Source organism: Canis lupus, chromosome 1 (assembly GCF_011100685.1).
Source record: "Canis lupus familiaris isolate Mischka breed German Shepherd chromosome 1, alternate assembly UU_Cfam_GSD_1.0, whole genome shotgun sequence".
NCBI lineage: Eukaryota > Metazoa > Chordata > Mammalia > Carnivora > Canidae > Canis > Canis lupus.
The window spans coordinates 86,456,721-86,482,634 of NC_049222.1; the positions used below are offsets into that span (position 1 = coordinate 86,456,721).

General features: G+C 41.1%; 2 protein-coding genes across 2 annotated transcripts in view; one reads left to right on the forward strand and one right to left on the reverse strand.

Annotated features, from left to right (window-relative positions):
- C1H9orf85 (chromosome 1 C9orf85 homolog) overlaps positions 1–25,313 on the reverse strand; it is a 60,302-nt gene extending 34,989 nt beyond the window's left edge. Inside the window, exon 1 of the mRNA XM_038527087.1 lies at positions 25,094–25,313. Within this exon, the coding sequence (XP_038383015.1) occupies positions 25,094–25,195 (102 nt within the window). The 5' untranslated portion in view covers positions 25,196–25,313. The remainder of the gene's footprint in view (positions 1–25,093) is intronic.
- A 355-nt stretch (positions 25,314–25,668) lies between these two features.
- The window catches only part of ABHD17B (abhydrolase domain containing 17B, depalmitoylase), a 54,185-nt gene continuing 53,939 nt past the window's right edge, over positions 25,669–25,914 (forward strand). The window contains exon 1 of the mRNA XM_038527086.1: positions 25,669–25,877. The gene's annotated coding sequence lies outside the window, so the exon portion shown is untranslated. The remainder of the gene's footprint in view (positions 25,878–25,914) is intronic.

Consider the following 25,914-nt stretch of genomic DNA (forward strand, 5'->3'; position numbering starts at 1 on the left):
TTTAGTGGACATCTCTCCCTAACTCTCCCATGGTTGGAAACTGACACTCTTTTTTTTTCTCTCTTTTTTTTTAATTCATGAGAGACAGAGAGATAGGCAGAGACACAGGCAGAGGGAGAAGCAGGCTCCCTGTGGGTAGCCCAATGCAGGACTCAATCCCTAGGCAGAAGGACTCAATGACCTAGGCAGAAGGCAGACACTCAACCACTGAGCTACCCAGGTGCCCAGGATACTGATACTCTTTAAGGCACTTCTAAGACTGATAGTCAGGGGCAGCCGGAGTGGCTCAGCGGTTTAACGCAGCCTTTGGCCCAGGACGTGATCCTGGAGACGGGGGATGGAGTCCCCTGTCAGGCTCCCTGCATGGAGCCTGCTTCTCTCTCTGCCTGTGTCTCTAGCTTTCTCTCTGTGTGTGTCTCTCATGAATAAATAAAATCTTATAAAAAAAAAAAAAAGAAAGACTGATAGTCAGAACTCTCTGCAATTTGATCCCTACTTTTCTTTCTGATCCTATCTCCTGTTTCCCTCCCTGTGCATCTAAGTAAGCACTCCCAAGTAAACAAATCTGGTCACACAGAAAGTACACTGTGCCTCCTCCTGTCCTTGCTGTGCTGGCACTGCATCTCCTTTCGCTCAGTACTTGCATGCTAATTTTTAACTCTTCATTCATACTCCAGCTCTGCTTTCCAAGCAATCACCCCAGATCACCTGTAGTATTTCCCACCTCATCCAACTCAGAAGATGTACACCAACACTCCCAATAGCCAGGCCACGCTGCACACTAGAGATGCAGGGTTTAAAAAAGAGTGAGGGAGGGCAGCCCTGTTGGCTCAGCAGTTTAGCACCGCCTTTGGCTCAGGGTGTGATCCTGGAGACCTGGGATCGAGTCCCATGTCGGGCTCCCTGCATGGAGCCAGCTTCTCCCTCTGCCTGTGTCTCTGCCTCTGTGTGTGTGTGTGTGTCTCATGAATATATAAATAAAATCTTTAAAAAAAAGAGTGAGGGAAGGTCCTTGCCTTTGAGCAAATAAGCAGGTAAATGAAAAGAACAGTTTTGACACTGGAAATTGTGATGACAGACAAACCAGAAGTGTTTTGGGATCATCCTCCACCTAACAGAGTCCAGTACACAGGGAAGACCTTGTGGATGCATGAGAAACATTCGGCCCTCTGGGAAACTAAAAACAAAACAGCTAAACAATAGGGTATGAAGAGAAGGAGAGGAATGAGCTAAACTGTAAGAGAAACTGCTCAGCTAAAGAATTTTGACTCTTCAATAGGGAGGAGACCTGACTGGATAGGATCCTAAAATATAATTACAGACAAGACTAGAGGAAAGTATGGGGATCAGTACAGAAGTTGCTAGAGTCACTTAGAATTACATACTAAAACACTAAATTTGGATGTGGTAGTGGGGATACAAAGGTGGGCACCGGCATGGGAGGTAATAAAGACAGAGAAATGATCAGAATTGGGGCGTCTGGATGGCTCAGTTAAGTGTCTGCCTTTGGCTCAGGTCATGATCCAGCCCTGTGTGTCAGGCTCCCTGCTCTGTGGGGAGCCTGCTTCTCCCTCTCCCTCTGCCTGCCCCTCTGCCTACTTGTGCACACTCTCCCTGTCAAATAAATAAATAAAATCTTTAAAAAAAAAAACCGATCTGGATTCAGTAAAAGAGAACATGACTATACGAGAGTTGGAGCAAAGCCAAGACTCCAGGGAAGAGTGACTTTTATTTTATTTATTTATTTATTTCTAAATTTTTTTTTTTTTTTTTTTGGCAGGGGGAGTGACTTTTAAATCAGTTCTCAAATTCTGGGGTATAGGAGGGGCACCTGGATGACTCACTTGGTTAAGTATCTCCCTTCAGCTCAGGTCATGATCCTGGAGTTCCTGGACTGAGCCCTATATCCAGGTCATGAGGTCCTGCTTGGCAGGGATTCTGCTTCTCCCTCTCCTCTGTCCCTCCCCTTGTTCTGTTCTCTCTCACTCTCACTCTCAAATAAATAAACAAAATCTTAAAAAAAAAAAAAAAAAAAAAGACCCAACGGGAAAGCATATTAAAAATCCTATTTCCAGGCAGCCCTGGTGGCACAGTGGTTTAGTGCTGCCTGCAGCCCAGGGTGTGATCCTGGAGACCTGGGATTGAGTCCCACGTCCAGCTCCCTGCATGGAGCCTGCTTCTCCCTCTGCCTGTGTCTCTGCCTCTCTCTCTCTCTCTGTCTCTCACGAATAAATAAATAAAATCTTAAAAAAAAAATCCTATTTCCAGGGGGACCTGGCTGACTCAGTCAGAAAAGTATATGACTCTAGATCTCCGGGTTGTGAGTTCAAGTCCCACACTGGGTATAGAGATTACTAAAAATAAACAAACTTTAATAAATAATAATTTATTTAAATTAAATTAAAATCAAATTTCCAGGTCCCACTTCATGAGATTGCGATTTTGTAACTGAGGAGATTCTGTTGCATGGATCATGCTTTCAGACCCTGTGGTTGAAGGATGGGGGATAGCTCTGGAGCAAGAAGGAGCTCAGACAGGTTGGGCTTCTGGAAAAAGAACCCTCCCATCTTCCCAAAGTAGACCTAAATATACAGACAGGGAGCATATGATCCTTAGAAAGCTAGTCACATAGACCAGAATATCAAATATGGAGAAGGTAATTACCAGAATAGTCTCAGGTATGGTTTGAGGACCATGTACATTGTATCGCCTGTGAGGCTTGTTAAGAATGATGATTCCTGGACTCAAACCAAGAACTACTGATTGAGAATTTCTGGAAAATGGGATTCTGTATTTTATACAAGCTTTCCAGATGATCTTTAAGCATGCCAAAGTTTAAGAACCACTGTCGTAGGCAGCTGAAGAAAGTAGACATTTCTAGAAAGAAGAGTGTATTCCCTACCTCATCTATGCTACTGAAAGTACTACTACAAGGGAGGTGATATGCTTTTGGATATGATTATTATGATTAGAAAGTTATGATTATTATAGTTAAAACACCATAGGATCAACGAGAAATGATGATGATGATAATAAATGACATATAGTGTCTTTTGCTTAAAACTCCGTATTTACAGTTAAGTATATCATTTCCTCACAATTACCTTGGGGGATAAATAGTAGTATTTCTACTTTATAGATGCAAAACAAATCCAGACAGTCTTAATAATCTACCTGCAACTGCACATACCCAGAATAATACAACCAGGACTCAAGACAAAGCCCTCTGACTCCAAATACCATATTCCGCCCCAGTATTCCATATTGCCTCTCTTTTAGGAACTAAATCTCAATCTGATTCCTACTTTCACCATTGAGACCATCACTTCATTGGGAAGATGCACTCTGATTTCCAACCAAGTGAATGAAAGAAATATTCATTTCTCAAAGAAAGATTGAGACATATAGTGTTACAACTAGCCTACTTATCTTTTTTTTTTAAAGATTTTACTTATTAATTTATGATAGACACACAGAGAAGAGAGAGAGAGAGAGAGGCAGACACAGGCAAAGGGAGAAGCAGGCTCCATGCCAGGAGCCCGATGTGGGACTTGATCCCAGGATTCCAGGATCGCGCCCTGAGCCAAAGGCAGGCGCTAAACGGCTGAGCCACCCAGGGATCCCTAGCGTACTTATCTTCTAGAATAATGTATCAAATAGCTGAGTCTCCAGAATGACCTCAGAACTGACAGGAAAAGCTATGTTAGAGACATAAATCAGAATGCAGAAGAGCTATTATTTAAGAAGCTTTTCCAAAATTTTATATCCAAAGTCATTACTCCAAAATGTACCTTATACTCGATTCTCACTCACATGTATAACGCCCCTTAATTCAGACATGGTTCACAATGATGTCATATTGTATGGAAACTCTTATTTCCTCATGGTCAGGAAAAACAGAATTTATAGCAGTAGTTTCTAACCTTTATTCCTATTCTGGGAACTTAAGCCAAATCTAAACATGTTGAAAATGGGGGAAATTGTTTCTTCATTGTTGTTCCCTATTTTTTCCAGTTTTTTAAAGAAATAATTGACATATGGGCAGCCTGGGTGGCTCAACGGTTTAGTGCTGCCTTGAGCCCAGGGCATGATCCTGGAGACCCGGGATCAAGTCCCACATCAGGTTCCCTGCAAGGAGCCTGCTTCTCCCTCTGCCTGTGTCTCTGCCTCTCTCTTTCTCTGTGTCTCTCATGAATAAATAAATAAAATCTTTTTTTTTTTTTTAAAGAAAGAGTTAACATATAACACTGTAATTTAAGGTATACAGCATGGTGGTTTGATTTACTTATATTGTGAAATAATTACCACAATAGGTTCCACTACTATCCATCTTTTCATTTAGATACAATAAAAAGAAGAAAGGGGGAAAAATCATCCCTATGTTTTAACTCTGCCTTAGTAATAGAATCAAATGGCAGGCCAAATCTCAAATAGCTAGGGAATCTAAAATTAAAGATATGCTGGGAAATTGGGCAATTTCCTGATCAGTGATTCTCTCTCTCTCTCTCTCTCTCTCTCTTCCTCTTTTTTTTTCTGATCGGTGATTCTCAATCTTCCTTTCTGCCTCTACTGTTCACATCCTGAGGTTACTCTCATCACTGAATACAGGAAATTTACTTTACAAAAAAAGATTTTAAGTAATTTCTACACCCAATGTGGGGCTTGAACTCACCACCCCAAGATCAAGAGTTGCACGCTCTTCCCACTGAGCCAACCAGGTGCTCCAATATAGGAAATGTCTTAATTTTTTTAAAGGCTTTATTTATTTATTTGACACACACACACAGAGAGAGAGAGCACGCTAGAGTGAGTTAGCACAAGCAGGGGGAGCCCTACGTGGAGCTGAAGCCCTATGTTGGGCTCCATCCCAGGATACCAGAACTGTGACCATGACCTGAGCCAAAGGCAGACACCTAACCAACTGAGCCACCCAGGAGCCCCAGGAAATGTCTTAATTAACAAGAGTAATGAGTACTGGGGAAGGACAGGGAAGAGAAAGCCTGATACACTGCCTCCCAACACAGAATGTCCCTATCAAAATTAAAGGAGTTAAAGTTTCTATCTTCTCAAAAGACCTTCTACTGTACTTATCATATAACTCTCTGCCTGGTTGTTTACAGTTCCTAGTTAATATTCTTTTGCTTATTCAAGTCTGTGAGTGATTTAACATGCAAGGAACATGTCTACTTTGTTCAGGTGTCTGAACAAAAGCAGAGTTAGGGAACTGTTACTTGTTTACATGGTTTATTATAAAACAGGTAGTTTTGGTGTTCACTAAAAAAATAATACCAAACTAATTTTTACATAGACTGTTATCGTAAATCTATAAACCGCATGTCTAATCCTTTATAAAAATTCTTTCTGCTGCTATTCTTAGAACATTCCTGTGGCTAGGGCAGGCATAATTATCTTCATTTTGCAGATGAGAAACCTGAAGCTCAGAGAATTAAAAGATTTGCTTGAGGTCACACAATTAATCAGAAGCAGCAGAGGCAGATCCCATAAAAAGATGCCATTTAGTTTAGGGCATTGTACTGAAGTTACAAGTAGAAAGTGTTCCCTTACAGCTTTCAAGGTTTTCTCCATATTAAAAGAAAAAAAAAAATTGCAGGGCATACACTTCAATCTGCACTCTGTTTGTACTCAAATTCAAACACTGGTATATAGTTTTACAAATAGGGCCAAACCTGCTGGCTCATTTGTAAGGTAACCTTACAGTATTATACATTATTTGTTTAGAAAACACAAAATGAAATTCCAAAGTTAAGAAAAACTCATTTAGGAAAGAAAATATTATCTTTGCTAGGCAAATGTTCTAGAAGAAAAGGATTTACTTTCTACCATGCTCCTCAGAGATTTTCAATGCACTGAGACTTAAACAATAAAGGGTAAATAAGTGGTGAGCCAAATGGACTATGCACAACTGGAATGCAAAAAGCCTATTCAAGCAGCAGTTGTGTATAGTGTCATGAGGCAACACATGTTTTTATAACCACTCATTAAAAGCTAGTCACAGTCTAAGATCTTGCCCAACCGGTATGGTATGCCCCAAGTTAGTGATCTTAAATGAGACAAAAATGACTGATCATTGTTTAACATGTATTGAACAAAAAAGAAGGATGATATTCATTTCCTCTTACTAGCATATTTTAGGATTTTATGGATTAACTCTTCCAAGTATAATAACTGGTAATGTCCACAAATCAAATGATTTTACCTTTTAAAATAAATCAGTATTTTAAGTATTTACTTGGGGGCAGATATATGAGGACAATTACCATATTGAAGCTAGTTAACTTCTTCAAAGATAATCACTTTGTTCTGGTCATATTAATATGTCGTAACAATAACTAGTAATATGCTGATAATTGATTCAGGAAGTAAGTCACTTAAGGAAAATATTAGGTCTGTGCCATGATTCATTCTCTTTAGAGCTCAGTATTCACACATGACTTACCTAACTTGAGTAGAGAACATTTTCTCATTCTTAAAAGGAAAACAAAGTTGTTTTTGATGACAAAAATGTAAAAAGCTAAGGGAGGGGCACCTGGGTGGCTCAGTCGGTGAAGCACCTGCCTTTGGCTCAGGTCATACAGATCAAGCCCTGCATGGGGCTTCCTGCTCTATGGGGAGTCTGCTTCTCCATCTCCCTCTATCCCTCCCCTTGCTTGCACTGCTCTGTCAAATATTAAATAAAGTCTTAAATTTTTTTTTAAAAGCTAAGGAATAAAATTAAGGTGTATTTTTTTTTTAAGATTTATTTATTTATTCATTCAGAGAGATCGAGAGAGAGGCAGAGACACAGGCAGAGGGAGAAGCAGGCTCCATGCAGGAAGCCCAATGTGGGACTCGATCCCGGGTCTCCAGGATCACACCCCGGGCCGCAGGCGGCGCCAAACCGCTGCGCCACCGGGGCTGCCCTTAAGGTGTATTTTGAATGAAGGATGCAAATCACCTGTAACAAAATACTACATTTTATTTCTATAGATTTTTTAAGATCTGAATGTCCTTTAATGCTTCTCATTTTATTCTCACATCATCCCTGTGCATAAGCAAGAAGGTGGTATTGTTATTTATTGTTATCTAATTTATAGAGTTGATATAACTTACCTATGGTTATAGAGTGACTCAGTAGCCACACCAAGAGTCAGAAGAGTCTATGGTGCTGCCCTGACTCCAAGCTTAGTACTTCTTCCAACATGTCAAACTATAAAATGTGTCATGGATTAGAATTAAATACGGCATGCATTATGATTATCTCTCTGATGCCTATGGGAACAATCCAAAAAAGTATGAGTTGGTATGTACTCAGCACTATGCCAGGCATCTCAAAGATTCAGAAGATTTATGATGTACAGTCCTTTCCACACAGTGCTTAGAATTTGGAGAAACAAAAATAATGGGCATGAAATCTGAAGAGTAAGCAGTATCTGTTAGAGTTAAAATGGTGTTTATCTTTAATTTTTTTTAAAGATTTTATTTATTCATTTGAGACAGAGAGACAGACAGCGAGCAAGCAGCATGAGCAGGGAAGAGAGGCAGAGGCAGAGGGAGAAGCAGACTCCCTGCTAAGCTTGGAGCCCAACGTGGGGGCTCGAGCCCAGGACTTAGGATCATGACCTAAGTCAAAGGCAGATGCTTAACCATCTGAGCCACCCAGGCACCTCTAAAATGGTGTTTAAAATAAGAGATTAACTGACTGGCATCTTCCAACTGAGCTTTTGGAAAGACTAGGATTAAGGGGGAGTCAGTATAGATCCAGTGCGGACAGCCTTAAAAACACTATCATTTTATTTAGTCCCAAACGAGTGGGACAAAGTGAGGGAGTCATGTATCTGCTACTTATGACAAATTTATAAAGGTGTCACAGAATATTGCATTTTATGTTTTCAAAGACCATTTATCTTAAGTCCTCAAAAAGTGTCAGGAAAAAAAAAGCAGGGTGCCTGGATAGCTCTGTTGATTAAGCATCAGACTCTTGATTTCAGCTCAGATCATGATCTAGGGGTCATAGGATTGGCCCCACGGAGGGCTCTATGCTCGGCAGGGTGTTTGCTTGTCCCTCTCCCTCTCTCCCCCCCATCACTTGTGCAAGCTCTCTCACTCTCTGCCTCTCTGTGTGTGTGTCTCTCATGAATAAATAAATAAATAAATAAATAAATAAATAAATAAATAAATAAATAAAATCTTCAAAAGGTTTTTTAAAAATAAAGTGATATACAGTCTTAATTTAAAGCAACAGCAACCCATCTTCCTTCCTTGTACTTCTTCATGTATTAAAACCAGAAATGTGCTTCAATCATAAGCACAAGCAGGAGAGACTATGCGTAGATATGCACACAGGCTTCTGGGTTTCAGTCTTTCCTGAAATGTATATGACTTGATAATGGAATATTAAGTCACCTAGAGGGATGCCTGGGTGGCTCAGTGGTTGAGTGTCTGTCTTTGGCTCAGGGCGTGATCCTGGAGTCCCAGGATCAAATCCCACATCGGGCTCCTTGCATGGAGCCTGCTTCTCCTCCCTCTGCCTGTGTCTCTGCCTCTCTTTCTGGGTCTCTCATAAATAAATAAATAAAATATTTAAAAATAAATAAATAAAAATAAAACTATTAAAAAAAAAGTCACCTAGAGAACAAGGTGTTCAAATAACTGCTTTCTTTTTTTTTTTAAGATTTTACTTATTTATTCGAGAGAGAGAGAGAAAGAGAGAGGCAGAGACACAGGCAGAGGGAGAAGCAGGCTCTATGCAGGGAGCCCAACGTGGGACTCAATCCCAGGTCTCCAAGATCAGGCCCTGGACTGAAGGCAGTGCTAAACTGCTGAACCACCGGGGCTGCCCCAAATAACCCCTTCTAAAGAGAGGAGAAATTCCACTTTAAAAAAAAAAATTATTTTTATTATTATTTTTTAAAGATTTTATTCATTTATTCATGAGAGGAGCAGAGAGAGAGAGAGAGAGGCAGAGACATAGGCAGAGGCAGAAGCAGGCTCCATGCCGGGGAGCTCGATGCGGGACTGGGTCCTGGGTCTCCAGGATCACGCCCTGGGCTGAAGGCGGCGCTAAACCGCTGAGCCACCTGGGCTGACCCAAAAGATTTTATTTTTTAAATAATCTTTACACCCAATATGGGGCTGAAACTCATAACCCCAAGCTGAAGAGTAACATGCTCTACCAACTTAGCTAGACTGGTGCCCCCAAATCCCACATTTTTTTTTTTTAATTTTATTTATTTATGATAGTCACACAGGGAGAGAGAGAGAGAGGCAGAGGCACAGACAGAGGGAGAAGCAGGCTCCATGCACCGGGAGCCTGACATGGGATTTGATCCCAGGTCCCCAGGATCGGGCCCTGGGCCAAAGGCAGGCGCCAAACCGCTGCGCCACCCAGGGATTCCCAATCCCACATTTTTTAAAAAAGATTTTATTTATTTGAGAGAGAGCACACAAGCAAGAGGGAGGGACAGGAAGAGACAGGCAGACTCCCTGCTGAGCAGGGAGCCTAACATGGGGCTCGATCCTGGGACCCTGAGATTATGACCTGCAAAGAGTCAGATGCTTAACAAACCGAGCCAACCAGATGCCCCAAATCCCACATTTTTAATGCTAGTTTATCTGAACAAATAATAGGCACCCAGTTTACAACTTAAATGGTGATACTAATTTTTCTTCTTTTGCTTCTCCACCACCCCAAACAAGATAAGATCTTTAGCTTGCTTTTATTCTTAACTTCCCAGGTTTGGTTGAAATCGGCAACTATGGTATAGATCTTGTCTTCTAGAAAACTTACCTCTCCTATTACATGATTCATAAATATAACAACAGTACTAACTTTCACCACCATCCCATCAATGGTTATTTAAGGTTAACTCAGTTTTACTAGGTTCTTAGTTCATCACTATTTCTTCTACCACATATCTCCTTATATTCTGGAGTACATCCTTAAGTATATACATATATATATTTTTTAAAGATTTTATTTATTTATTCATAGGCACAGAGAGAGAGGGGCAGAGACACAGAGGGAGAAGCAGGCTCTATGCAGGGAGCCCGATGTGGGACTCGATCCCGGGTCTCCAGGATCACACCCCAGGCTGCAGGCGACGCCAAACCGCTGTGCCACCGGGGCTGCCCTATACATATGTTTTTGACAAACTTTTAGTCTGGATGATTACTTTTATCCTGGCAACTGAGTCATAGTTTACCTCTAAAAAGAACTCTAAATTTAAAATACTTCCCTTACAGCACTTTGTAGATCTTTCCCTATTGTGTTTTTTTTTTGTTGTTGTTGTTGTTGTTTGTTGTTGTTGTTTTACATGTAGCAGATAAGGGGATGCCTGGGTGGCTCAGTGGTTAAGCATCTGCCTTTGGCTCAGGTTATGATCCTGGGGTCCTGGGCTGGAGTCCCGCATTGGGCTCTCCGCAGGAAGCCTATTTCTCCCTCTGCCTGTTTCTGCCTCTCTCTCCGTGTCTCTCATGAATAAATAAATAAAATATTTAAATTAATTAATTAAAATGAGTACATTAAGGCAACAAGATCACATAGGTAAAAGTAACCATAATATTCTTTTACACGTATAGATAATAGATAACTTATCCCACAGGACTATTCTAGTTTTATTAAAAACTACATCTAGGGGCACCTGGGTGGCTTCAGTCCATTAAGTGTCTGCCTTTGACTCAGGTCATGATCCCAGGGTCCTGGGATGGAGTCTTGCATCTGGCTTCCCGCTTAGCAGGGAGTCAGCTTCTCTCTGTATCCATCCCCATCCCTGCTTGTGATCTCTCTCTCTCTCAAATAAGTAAAATCTTTAAAAACATCAACAACAACAAAAACACTAGATCTAGTGGAGTGCCTGGGTGGCCCAGTCAGTTAAGTAGCTGGCTCTTGGTTTCAGCTCAGGTCATGATCTCAGGATCATGGGATTGAGCCCTGAGTTGGGCTCCATGCTCAGCGGAGAGTTTGCTTGAGGAATTCTCTCTCTTCCTCTCCCTCTTCCCCTCCCCCTGCTCATGCTCTCTCTTCAAAACAAATAAATAAATCTTAAAAAAAAAAAAAAAAAACCTAGATCTAGCATTATATCTTATAAGCAATCAAGTTTACTGGAAATATGATATCATATCACTCTAATGTCTTGTGATAAAAGTTAATGATGGTATATAGAACAGTCACATATACAAGTATATATCATGATGTCAAATATATTACTCAAATTGATGACTTCAGTGACATGAGTAATTTCAAAACAAACATATCAGCCACCTGGTAAGAGAGGGCTGAGCATTTAATAATATACAAATCTTCACAGAACAACAAAGCATTTAAAATAATCACCAGCTTAGCTTGGTATTTCACAGCCATGATGTTGTAAATGGCGTACAATACCAAAGGACCTTCAAAACTAGACGTGATTAACATAAAGGTACAATAGAATTCTATCGCTGATAAACCATCACTGAAAATTATTACACATACACAGCTCCACCATCTATAAGAAAAACTTCCTTGTTAAAGAGACATACCTCTGACAAGGCAAAAACAAAAAAGAAAGTGTCATTCAATTTAATTTCAAAGGGACAATGTGAATAATTAACTTTAGAATGTAAACACCTATTCCAACTAGAAATGAACTTGATAAAATATCCAAGAAAATGTCTACAATGAAGTTTTTTTTTTAAAGGTGACTGCTTTTTTTTTTAAAGATATTATTTATTTATTCATGAGAAACACAGAGAGGAGAGAGAGGCAGAGACACAGGCAGAGGGAGAAGCAGGCTCCATGCAGGGAGCCTGACACGGGACTCGATCCCGGGTCTCCAGGATCAAGCCCTGGGCTGAAGGCAGTGCTAAACTGCTGAGCCACCTGGGCTGCCCTACAATGAAGTTCTAAAAATGTCATTCAATCCCATGAATAAACAGGTAAATTGGAAGAGAATTAGGACTGAGGTTGAAATAATCAGCTCCAAAGCTATGGGAAAATTCAAATTTACTCCTGATACTCTTAGAAGCCAAATGTCCAACAGAGGCCAAGTTAATCATTGTTGGAAAATCTAATCACACCATTTTCTTTCATCCCAAAAAAGTATTACATGAAGTTGTACTGTATATCTAAAGAATAGGGGATCCCTGGGTGGCTCAGAGGTTTAGCGCCTGCCTTTGGCCCAGGGCGTGATCCTGGAGTCCCAGGATCGAGTCCCACATAGGGCTTCATGCATGGAGCCTGCCTCTCTCTCTCTTTCTCTCTCTGTGTCTCTCATGAATAAATAAATAAAATCTTAAAAAAAAAAATACAGATGATCCATTAGGATGCTTATCTATACCCACTAATACTACTTCTGAAAAGAGGGTACCAGTCATCCAGGTACCTATAGCTCTCTCTCCTTTGCTTCCAAAAGCTGTGACTTCAGGTTGTCTTAAAATATTTCATATGTATCAAGATAATTGTTAAATTTGAGGAGAGTAGTAGTGATAAGAAAGGGGAGTAGCGTTCTTTTAATCTCTATATTGGTTATATGATTACATTCACTCTGTGAAAATTCACTGAACTGTGTTTATAATTTTTGCACTTTTCTGTATGTTTATATATTATATTTTAACAAAAGTTTAATTAAGTGAAAATGCTCCATATTTGCTTTTTTCCACTTTTTAAAGTAGTTGCTACTATGAGATTCCCAAATGAAGGATTCATATTCTACTCATCTTTTTGTTGGTGCTTGGTACATAGTAGGGGCTTAATAAATGACAGGTGAATTAACAGATAATCAATCATACAATGTCCATAAGAATTACTTGTTACCTATTCTTTTAACCCACATCATAGAACTGCTTGCCACAAGTTCATGAGTAGTTAAGAAAATATTTGAGTCCCTGTCTTCTGAAAGACAGACAGTATTTGTGTACATATGCATGAGAGAAAGGGAAAGAAGCCAGGACATAAATGTTAATAACTAATATGACACGTACCGTATGTGCGGTGAGGACAATAAATGCCACCGGGAAGGAGGGAGACATTCCAATAGGGTTAACCAGGAAAGGAATAACTGAAGGAGTAGTATGTGAGCATGATAAACATCTTAGTAAGATGAAGGAATGGACTAGCACTTACAGAATGCTTCACACTGCATGTGAGCACCATGTGAGCATTTTCATAGACTGTACTCAACCCTTACAATACAGCTAAGCCCACTGAGACCCTGACAGGCTGAAGAATTTGTGCAAGGTCACATAGCCAATAAATAGCATAGAATGAGTCCTAAACTTCTCACTCCAAGATCAGACATTCTGCTACACCATGCTGCCATTGTCTTGAACAAGAGCTTGATGTCTTTGGCCAAAAATCCAAAAGTTCACGCTTGAAATCTGACAAACACTGACAAGGAATTTTTTTGCTACCTAATGTATACTCCTCAAAATATCTTTAGGGGTCAAAGTTAACCAACCAAAACCAAGTCAAAACAGACCACACTGACTTACAAGAATGCTAGTCTACATTGACAGAACTGAAATTTTTTTAAAGATTTATTTTATTTTATTTATGCATGAGAGACGCAGAGATAGAGACAGAGACATAGGCAGCGGGAGAGGCAGGCTCTATGCAGGGAGCCCAATGTGGGACTGGATCCTGATCCCAGGACTCCAGGGCAGATTTTTCTGTAGACAGTTCATCCACAGAAGGATGGGGTTGCACATCCTGTGAGGCCTTAAAGTCCTGGAATGTTGCTCTCACTTTCTCAGCAGACATACGCTGAGCTGAGTTTTCTGCAAATATGCCCAGCGTGCTGCCAGGCTCTAACAATAAGACACTGACTGATCATGGCTCCGTACCACAAAGAGGCTAGAATTCTGTGTGATTCCCACGCCTTGGCTATAGCTGCTTCTTTATTCTATAGCCCTGTTTCTGTGTGCATCTCTGCATGTGCTTCATTACCAACCTAACGAACTTTGACCTGTCTTCATGGCACCTGAACTCTTCACCATTTCTCCTTGCTGGAGCAGAGGCTAATGCTTGGCTTCCCAGCCCAGCTCCTGCCTGAAGTGGCCCTTGTAGGCCCCACTTGTACAGGCCAATCAGGGTATGCATGCACTGATGGGTTACAGAAACTGGTTGGATGGCATTCAGAATCTCAGTTCTGCCTTGGAAACAACTTTGGGGTCTGGCTATGTGGGCAGGGAGCAGAGTCAAAGCATTTAAGACTCTGTCTGGTTCTCTCCTCATTCTCCTTTTGCCTGCAGGTGTGCCGGTACAGGAGAAAGCACCTGTCAAGCTGATGAGGTACCTACAGCGCTTCTGACCTCAGGACTATCAGCACCCGCTAGAAGTACTCAGCCCCAGCAAGAACCCACAGGGGACTAAAGCTCCTGACAGCAGCCTGGGATCATGCCCTGAGCCGAAGATATTCAACCACTGAGCCACCCAGGCATCCCGACAGTACTGAAATTTTAATTCATAGCCTGAGATCAATCCATCAGCTAGCCTTTTCTGGTAAAAAGATTTTAGTCAACCACAGCCTTCTAATTAAAGAGCCTAAGAGATGCTTTCATTCTTATGCTTTGGCCACCATATAATGTAATATGTTCATTTTGGCGATAAGCATAAATACCTATTTATAATCTTGTTTTGGAACAAGACCTTCAGAGACTCATAGCCGTTTCTTGCCCTTCTCTGTTCATTTGAAGAGGATTTTTATTCATTCATGCAAACATTCCTGAGGAGCCTTCAATGAGTCAGGAACTCTTCCCTCAAAAATGAGTAAGAGAAGCCTTGTTTTTAAAAGATCCCTTAATGTAACAACAATTTTACCTGACCCTATTTTATTTATTTATTTTTTCCAGATTAAATTCCTTCAACTTCTTGACCCACAACCTACAAAATCATCAGTACTATCCTTCCTTTCTGCCGTGTTCCACTCTTCTATCTCATTCCACTCAACTTTTCCTTGACTGTTCATCCCCAGGCTGTATTATCTCCTTGAGGATAATACTGTATCAATTTTTCCCTTTCCCTCCCCTTCATTTCAGAACTGCTATAGTCCTCCCCTGTACTATCCCTACCACAGCATTTAATACATTGTTAAAATTCTTTATTTACTTCATTGAACTGTCAACTACTTACTGGATACTTCCTATGTAGGAACTCCTGGTCTAGGTATTGAGAATATAAAAAATATACAATTGCCCTGGAGGAAATCATATTCCAGGGTGGACTATAAATAAGACAAACAAGCAAACAAATAACATACCAGAATGTAGTCAGGTTATAAAAAATAAAAATAATTTAAGAGTTCAGAGTTTTGCTGATAAATTGAAACATAGGAAGAAAAACAAAGAAACACAGAATGTGAGAAAAGGCCAAGAATCAAGGATGATTCTTATATTTTTGGTGTAAGGAATTGGGTAAATGATAGAGCTGTTTACAGAGTCGGGGAATACTGGAGGAAAAGGTTTGAGAGAGAAAGATGAAGAGTTCTTTCTCTGCCATGTTAAACTTTCTCTGTCATTTTTGATATTCAAGAATAGAGGTCAAGTAGGTAGCTAAATATACAACAGCTCTGCAGCTCAGGAGAGAGCTTCAGATGTGGAAGGTATCAACATAAAGATGGTATTTAATGCCACAGACTGAGCTGAATGAAGAAATTTCAGAATTCAGGAGAGTGTTCAAGAGGCAATGATACAAAGTGACTGAGAAAGATGAAGACAGAGCATTATTTACCAAGGATTTGGCAACCAGATATCAATGACTTGACAAGAGGAGTTTTAGTGGAATGAGGAGTACAAATACTATCTGGACAGGGATGAAAGCCATGAGATGTAAAGAAGTTGAGAACCAGGAGCTTTTCCTTAACAGAGAGTAAGAAAGAAATAGGATGAAGCTAGAAAAGAATATGGGTTTCCACCTAATGAGGGTTGTGTTTTTTTTTTTCTTCCGTAAGATATTGAAATAATGGAAAGACTGATGATGCAGGACAACTCAGACAACAGAGGAGCCATAAGCTTCTAAGTCCTTAGGTAGACAATAGGGAATAAGATCCAAGGTGCAAACAGAGGTCCTAGTCTTTGGGAAGGATGGGCATTTCATCCACATCACAGGAAGGCAGAGTCTATGGGTACAGATGCAGGTTGTTTGGTAGATGTGATGGTGGAAAAATAGAAAACTGGTTCAATGCAGAGGTTCTACTGGGCAAGCACCATAGAGGGAAAGAAGGGTAAGGCTGAAGGCAAGAAGAAAAAGGTATATTGATAAAATGCGAACTCCAAGCTAGACAGGGAGGGGGACAAAGACATGAATGAGGTACAGTAAAAAGCAGAAAGGTTAGTGGACAGGAGCACCCAAGGGAGTTGAAAAATATATTTCAGGCACAAGGAAAAGAGAGAAGTAAATAGTGATCTGTTTTTCTAAGGTTTGTAAATGGAGCAGTTACAAACCAAAGTTTAAGGCTTGACCATGGGAGTAGGTTTCTGATGAGGGGTGGGGGAAGGTCTAAAAGCTGAGAGATCAGATGTTGCATTACCCACGGGAATATAGCAATCACTCGGTATGATGACAGGAACCATGGAAAGGCAGTGAGCCAGGCACTGATGCGGAGGTATAACTAGGAAACAACGACAGATCCACAAGGTATAACAGTCTGATGGCATGCATTTCAGAAGAGGTGGGGGGTTTTGAGCAAGAAAGAAAATGGGCAGAAGCCACAAATGGGAGAAAGAGTTCTAAAACGGAGGGTGGGGTGAACAAACATCATTACTTAAGGACTACAAGGAAACAGAGTTCCAGGGAATAGCCAGGTAAGGCAAGAAAGTGAAAGCAATTTTGTTTAACACTATGCCTTTATTTGATTACAATAAACTATTGATTCCAAGAGGCCAACTGGAAGGGTGAGGGGAGGGGCACTGAAGATTGCATCGGGTTAGAATATGAACAAAGCCAAATGAGGATAAATTTCCCAATAATAACAGCTAACCTGGGAATCTCGGACTCTTAAAAAAAAAAAATCAACCAAAACAAACACCTTTTCAAAGCTTTATGAGAATAGCTCAGGATCTTTCCAATAAAATTTATGTTTAAATTAGCAATTGAAGAATCCTAATGATAATTATCTTCATGTAGAGGACCTTGAACACCTCAGAGAAGTTCAGAAACAGAATGTTTATTTAATTCGTTCAATACATTTAAGTGCTATTTGGCCTGGAGTGATAAGGAAAATCTCAGAAAGGAATCTCAGGCATGTTAGCTATTCCTTTATCCCCTTCTCATTTCGTTTCTTCCTTTCACAAAAGTCAGTGGTGAGAAAAAGAGCAACCACTATTGAGGATGGAGTGAGCTGGCCGTGAAGTGGGGCTGTTCAGAAGACAGGCAGGATTCTCGCACACCTGCCTGTGACCTCACAATAACACTTGTACAGGTGTGGAAAGAGTCCTACGGCTTACAATAACAACCACGACAGCCTCTGTCAGGCTGGAGGTTCTTTGTCCAACTACACACCACTCGCTACTATACTGTTTCTCTAAACAGAAAAAGAGGTCCTTTGGGGAGAGTTAATATAAATTATATCTTTCCCTCTCTCAGATAAACTAATTTACCTGGATGAAGAATTCTGAGAATACTTTTTCCATCAGTGTATATTTAACTTTATGAAGAAACAAGGGTTGATGATACAATATAATGGTATTATTCCCTAACACAATAGATCAAATCAAGACAAATTAATTTCAGTTGTCACTGTACATAAAATGAAATGTCTAAAATATACAATTGAGAGATGCCTGAGTGGTTCAGCGGTTGAGCGTCTGCCTTTGGCTCCGGGTGTGATCCCGTGGTCCTGGAATCAAATCCTGAATCCGGCTCCTTGCATGGAGCCTGCTTCTCCCCCTACCTATGTCTCTCTCTCTCTCTCTCTCTCTCTCTCTGGGTCTCTCGTGAATAAATAAATAAACTCTTTAAAAATAATCACTTAATTGGATTCAAGTGGAAGTACCATGGGAATGTAGATATATAAAATATCCCCAAGCATGGTGGAATTCTTTTTGTGTGAAAGGGAGAGGAAATAAAAAGTAAATAAATAATAAGAATACAACATTTCCAAGTATTGAAAATACCACAGAGGAAAAGTAAAGAGTATCGTTAGCACTGCGACTTTTATTCAGCAGAAGATTCTTTTCTTTTTTCTTTTTTTTTTTTTAAAGATTTTATTTATTTATTCATAGAGACACAGAGAGAGAGAGAGAGGCAGAGACACAGGCAGAGGAAGAAGCAGGCTCCACGCAGAGAGTCCGACGTGAGACTAGATCCAGGGTCTCCAGGATCACACCCTGGGCTGCAGGCGGCACTAAACCGCTGTGCCACCGGGGCTGCCCTCAGTAGAAGATTCTTATGCATATAATAATGCCTAGCATACCATAGATTGTCACCTTGCCAGCTGAAAAAGCATATTGAATTTAATAACCAATCACCTGGGGGCAAGACTGATTTAACATAAACCAAATTAATAGAGAGTGTTGGTGAAATTTATCAAAGAACATTTCCCAATTGGGAAAACGATCAAAGGGAGTCCCAGAGGGTCTCCAGGGTCCCAGAGATGGTTAGGTAGAAACTACCATGGATTCTGTATCTGTCCAACTGTAGATTTGTTCAATGGCTACGCACTTGTTTTACCCTATATTGTTGACACCAACTGATTGAGAAATAACATTTATTCCCATGACTAGCGCTTCATCACAAGGAAATTACACCAGGGATTATCTGAACCAATCTGAGACTGTTCCCTAAAGTATAAAAGCTCTGAGCTAGGTGACATAGAACAGATTCTAGACCACCTGATTCTAACCTATCTGGACAAAATGGCCCATATCAACAGCAGGATATCCTTTTACACAGCAAAATTTTATTCATTATTCATTATTTATTCACTTATTATTTATTCATATACTAAATTAATATAATTCTATCCTAAAGTGAAAATAGGAAAAAATGGAACCCAAACTGAGTAATCTTATGCACAAAATCCACTTTGTAATGATCATATGTACTTGTCATAAGGAAAAACAAACTCCAGTGTCATGACTAGTGTTTATATACTCCCTCTGCCCCTCCCCACATCTGTGCTCACTCGCTTGCTGTCTCCCTCTCTCAAATAAATAAGTAAAAGTCTTAAAAGAAAGAAACAAATATCTGGTTCCTTTCCCTCCACACAATGTTTGAGATTCATCCACAATGTATCTGATACATGCAAATAATGCTATCACTATTTTTTTTTAAAGATTTTACTTATTTATTCAAGATACACACACACAGAGGCAGAAGCACAGGGAGAGGGAGAAGCAGGCTCCATGCAGGGAGCCCCATGACTTGATCCCAGGTCTCCAGGATCAGGCCCTGGGCCAAAGGCAGGCGCTAAACCACTGAGCCACCCAGGCTGCCCTCAGTAGTTCTTTTTATTTTTAATAGCAGAGTAGTATGCCACTGTATGATTGACACAATCTGCTTATCTATTCTCCTGTTGATAGATATTTACATGTTCGTAGGTTTATTCCAGTTTTTGGCTATTGTGAATAAAGTTGCTTGTAAACACAGAATCTTGTTCTTCTGTAAATGTAATCATATCATCTTAAACTTAAGATAGCTTTCTACTGGGCAGCCCCGGTGGCTTAGCGGTTTAGTGCCGCCTTCAACCCAGGGTCTGATCCTGGAAACCCGGGATCAAGTCCCACGTCGGGCTCCCCACACGGAGCCTGCTTCTCCCTCTGCCTCTCTCTCTCTCTCTCTCTCTCTTTCTGTGTCTCTAATAAATAAATAAATCTTAAAAAAAAAAAAAAAAAAAAAAGAAAAGATAGCTTTCTACTTGGGATGCCTGGGTGGCTCATGCAGGTTTAGCACCTGCTTTCGGCCCAGTGCATGATCTTGGTGCCAGGATCGAGTTCCACGCTGGGCTCCCTGCATGGAGCCTGCTTCTTCCCCTGTCTGTGTCTCTGCCTTTCTCTCTGTGTCTCTCATGAATAAATAAATAAAATCTTTAACAACAACAAAAAAGATACCTTTCTACCTAATCAGAAGCTGAGGGATCTGACTATATAAGCATCACAGTAGGGAGTAAAAGGCGCTCCACCCCTGCCACAGGGCCCAGACTGAATAGAAGGGACCCATTCCAAACAGCCCAATCTGTGATATGTGACACCACAGGCAGTCACACCTTGTGAGGAGAGACTTTCTCTGACATATTTCAAAAAGGTAGTGTTTAGGGGCAATGGCAATAAAGCATGTCTTTGTTCTGAACCCTAATGTGGTGTCAAGCTGCTATTACACACAAAAATGCAGTATTAAAAAACAACACTGGGGATCCTGGGGTGGCTCAGTGGTTTAGCATCTGCCTTCCACCCAGGGCCTGATCCTGGAGACCCGGAATCGAGTCCCATGTTGGGCTACCTACATGGAACCTGCTTTTTTCTCTCTCTGCCTGTGGCTCTGCCTCTCTCTCTCTCTTTCTCTGTGTCTTTCATGAATGAATAAATAAATAAAATCTTAAAAAAAAAAAACAACACCAAAAAAATAAATAAATAAAAAACAACACTGGGTCACCTGGCGGCTCAGTGAGTAGAGCACCTGACTCTAGACGTCAGAGTATGAGTTGGAGTCCCGCATTGGGTGTAGAGATTACTTAAAAACAACAACTGCAACACACATGCACAAAAGAAGGGTTTTGATTTACTTGTCCTCAAGGTCGCCTAGCACAGACATCACCTAATCAATGGCTAGCCATGTACTAGTTATGTAACTTTGGATCAGTACATCATTTATCACTAAGTCCTAACTTCCCAATATGCAGAATGAGATAATTATAGCAACTACCTCAGGGTAATTTTTTTTTAAGATTTTATTTATGTATTTGAGAGAGAAAGAAATCGAGAGCATGCATGCACTAGTAGGGGCAAGGGGCAGAGGTAGAGGGAGAGAGAATCTCAGGCAGACTCTGAGCCAAGTGCGGCCTGGCTCAGGGCTCAATCCCAAGACCCTAAGATCACGACCTGGAGTGAAATCAAGAGTTGGCACTCAACCAACTGTGCCAGCTTGGTGCCCCTCAGGGTCATTTTGAAGATCAAAATTAGATGATGCAGGGGTGCCTCCATGGCTCAGGCGGTTGAACATCTCCCTTTGTCTCAGGTCACAATCTCAGTGTCCTGGGCTTAAGCTCCACATGGGGCTCTCTGCTCAGTGGGGAGTCTGCTTCTCCTTCTCCCTCAGGCCACTCTCTCTCTCAAATAAATAAAATTAAATTTAAAAAACAAAACAAAACTAGATGATGTATTTCAAGTATGCATAGTGGCTAACACATTTAAGAACATCAATATTATTTGCTGCTAACAAAACTATTTCCAAAATGGTTTAGAGAGTACAGCTTCAGATCTTCATTTTCTTTTTCCATTTCAAGGTAAAGACCAGAGTTTGCCAAAGTGAGTGCGTTCCTCCCAAAATTTGTTCAAATTCAGTATGTATTATGTAAACCAAAAGGTTCCATATCCAAGCAAGTTTTGGTTAAATAACTTTTTTAAACTGCATAACTTCTCAGTGTTGTATGTAATGCACACTACAATCCCTAAAAGTGAGACTCAGAATACACTATTTCCGAAGTAATTAACCATGAAACTGACTCTTGCCTCACAGAGATGTGATCTGGGGGCACTTTAGGAAATGCTAGGAAAAACAACACTAACTGTATATACTAAAAAAAAATAGTATCCTATAGTATATATCCAAATATGCTCTTCCCTTTTCATTTAGTTAAATGCTATCCATCCTTTAGAACCTGGGGATGTCTTCTTTCAGCCTTCAAACTTAAGACTTTCTGCTTGACACCTTCAGGTTCCCTTAGACTTTTCCTTCATGGCCCTTACTGCAATTTGTATTAACATACTTGAGAGATTATTTGATTACTGCTTTCATCTCACTCACCAAGCTATATTATGCTCAACCCTATACCAATAGCATCTAGCACAATGTTTGGTGCCAGATAACAGATGTGGAACAAATGTGCCGGATAACAGATGTGGAACAAATATGCGAATCCAAGAATTTCACTGCAGCTTGTCACAGTGAAAAACTGAAAACAATCTAAGCATTTACTAACAGGAAAGTTAGGTACTCTACATTTATATTATATTAGATGGCCATTAAAAAGAACAAGTTTAATCTTTGTGTTTGGACATACCCACTTTAATTGAATGAGAAACAAAAAATGTACTTTATTACACATATACTATATTATGCATAGACATCTAAAAACATACACAAATTCTTAACAAAAAAATTGTTAACAGTGACTACACTTGAAGAGGAACAGGACTGGGAAAAGGTACTTCCACTTTTATACTTTATACATGTCTCTATTTTCAATATTCTCCAAGAAGTATGCATTTCCTTTGTAATTAATTGCTTTGAGCCTATGCTCAAAATTCCCATATGCTCTAGGCTCGGTTCATATTTGTATCACTATTTCTCAAAGATATTTTTGTAATGATCCCCATAGCAATCTTGAGAGGTAAATAAGAGACAGTAATTACCCTGTATTAAAATTAAAATTAAATTAAAAGCTAGACATAAACTGCTTAACATCACAAAGCAAAATAAACAACAGAACTGAGGCTAAAATGTGCATCTTTTTTCTTAGTCCAATATATTCTTTTCATTACACATCACTGCCTTTCCAGAAAGGGACACAAAGCAGTCTTGATACAATCAACATTTTAGTACCAAACGACCAGAAGAGATTTAAACCTATTCCCATCTCAGCAAATCATGAGAGGACACTGCAGGCCAATTGCCATGGAGGCCTCTTTTAAGTAATCCCAGTGAAAGACAGGTTACAAAATCCTAGGGCATGGTTCTATTAGATGACTCCGTTATATTCAGCTGACATCTTTCTCTGTAACTTTGGCCTTTTGGTCCAAGTTTGGCCAATAGGAAGACTATAGAGTAAGCTTCTCTCATCTTCTGGATTATATTCGAACATATGAAGACAGCTATCACCATGTCCTTTTGAGAATGGGTGCTTTACTTATACAACCTTCCCAATAAAACACCTGTCAGTATCCCACTTCTATTCTTGGTCAAGTCTTGACCATCTGGTTGGCAGAAAAGGAAATTATCATGCAGGACTCCTGCAAACTCATGAGGTACAAATAGGCAACTGTCATTACAGTCCTTTAAGGAGTCCTTTAAGTAAGAGAATTAGAGAGTTACCATGCACTCTCACCACTCCTCTGTTGGATGGCACCAAATCAAACAGTTTTCTGGTATAAAACAGGAATGAAGACAGGGTCAGATGTTTCTGACAAAATCTTGGCTTTAGACAGCTGCACAGAACTGGTTCAAGAATTTGTTATGAACACAGCCAATATTACTCCTCCATTAGACAAACAATCAACTTAATTTTTCCTCAGTAAAATATTTCTTGCTGTTTTGGTCAGATTTTCTTTTCTTTTCTTTTTTAAGATTTTATTTATTTATTCATGAGAGACAGAGAGAGAGAGAGAGAGGCAGAGACACAGGCAAAGGGAGGAGCAGGCCCCATGCAGGGAGCCCAAGTGGGAACTCTGGGACTCCAGGATCACACCCTCGGGGGAAGGCAGGCGCTAAACCGCTGAGCCACCTGGGCTGCCCTGGTCGATTTTCCAATAACAAAATACCCGGTCATTCTACCAATGGACAAATGAGACTTCCTCATGATTTAAAAGAGGCAAAGAAATTAATGATAAAAGCTATAAAATGAACCTTAGTGACTGAGTTTGAGATCATGAAAAGATTTAAGAGAATAATGACAAGTTTTTTAGAGAACACCAAAAAAATGGAACAATGAAAAGCACAAGTACAAGGTCAAGAAGTCTCATACTTAAAACCACAAGAGGTAGAGTAAGCGACATTGTAGCTAAATATTAAAACTATTTTTTACCATCTGATGAAAACCATTCAGAATTAAATGCTTGTGCAAAAGCTCAGAGCAAAAATATAGGGCAAGACAGACATCTATTTGGAAGAGCACAGCTTTTTATCCTGGTTTACCGATTGATGACCACAAACATGGGTCCATTAAATGCTGCTTCAGGTTTTCTTTCTGAATCTCAACCTAAGTAAGGGAAAGGAGAGGTCCTCTGAACACCCAATTGAAAATATCCCTCCTTCCTCTTCCTTACTGAGCTATCTTTCACGCCATTTGAAAGAGTTTATCATAATTTCTAATTATGTATCTTTGTGCTTGCTTGTTGTCCAATGACCCAGAAAACTATAAGCGCCTTGAAGGCAGAGTCCACTCTTCAATGCTGCAAACACATGAACATAGGGTTTGTACTTGGAGGGTGCTCACAAGTATCTATAAGGTAAGTAAGTGAAGACAGAGAAAAAGAAAAGGAGATCACAGATTACCATAAAGCCGACTTTGCTTTCCTACTAAATGTTGAGAAATTAATCACCTAATGGACACTTATCATGACCGAGAATAATGCGAACGTCACTTAGTTTAGCCTCGGAGCAGACACCTGAATTTTCTTCCAGGTCACAGAAATCCTCCTAAAGAAGCAAATGACTGACAAACCAACAAAACTAGCATTTTTATACTAGCCAAATAATCTGACCCTCAAAACAATCATACAAGAGACAATCATGTTGGGCAGAACACTGGGGCTGAGTTCTTGATCTTTCACATTCTCCCTACGAACCTATGGGCTTGGAATTTCCACAGAGAAATCGTGGCTGCATAAACTCGGTGAGACACTCGTGCCATACATAATCCTCGTCTCCTACTGCAGACCTAGGAGCCAGAAGGGAACAGCTCAACCACCAAGGCTCCCATTTGCATTTTAGGTTTGATGAGGGACCCGTTCACTCGAAGCAACTGGTTAAGCGTGGACCGCCAACTGTATTTACGAGGAGGTGACACGTCCAGGTCAAAGAGAGGGCGTGGGAATATCATTTTAGAAAAGGCTGCGTTGCAGCCAAGACTAACTCTGGGCTGCGGTCCACATTCGCTCTCGCCAATTCCTCTCATTTCCTCTTTCCCCTCCACTGAGCCATTCCTTCCTGGAGTCCCATTTGGTGCAACAGGCAGGTTCCTACCTTGGTCTGAACACTCTTATCAAACTTGTCATTTTTGAAGCTAAACGTATTCTGGTGCCTCTGAGGCCTGGAACGAGCCACGTTCCCTTTCTGGGAGCTCATCGTGGAAACCACGATCGCCTCGCGTCGGTACAGGGAAGACGCGGGGGAGACCGAGACGCCAGGGGCTCCCCCACGCAGTCCACGCTTCGGCCACTGACCCGGAAGGAACTTCTCCCGCCTTTCCGCCCCCGCCCCCCGCCAGCCCACGTGACCCACCGCGGAGGTCAAAGGCCACCCTCCGGTCCCTCGGAACCATCAAGGTTCTCCCACGCGGCCCGGTCTCGACCCATCCCCCGTCCGCACCACCTCTCTCTCAACCCGGGCGTCTAAATCCCGCTTCCTCCGAAGCGAGAATTTCCCCCATTGGTCCGAACGTGGCTGCCCATCAAGGCGGAGAGGCGGGGAGCCTTTGCTGTCATTGGCTCCTCGTTTCCGCAGTCCCCGCCTCCTGCCGACGCAGCTCAGCCTCTCCCGGCGCCCGACTCCGCTGGGCGGCCTGTGATTGGTGGAAGTCGGGCTAAGCTGGGCTGCGTCCCTCCCCCGGGCCGCTCGCAGGCAGGAGCCCGGGTCAGCTTGGCATCTTCCTCCAGTCAGTGACCAACTCCAGCCTCGGCGAGGGCTCTGCTCGCCCCCTCGGTTCCCGTGCAGCCTTCCTCCCGCCACCGGAGCCAGCCCCGCGGTGGCAAGCTGAGGAGGAGCCAAGAAAGGAGCACTAAGGAGAAGAAAGACCTGGCTGGGTCTGGTTGGTGTCTGCAGTGCCAGAAAGGGAGAGGGAGGCG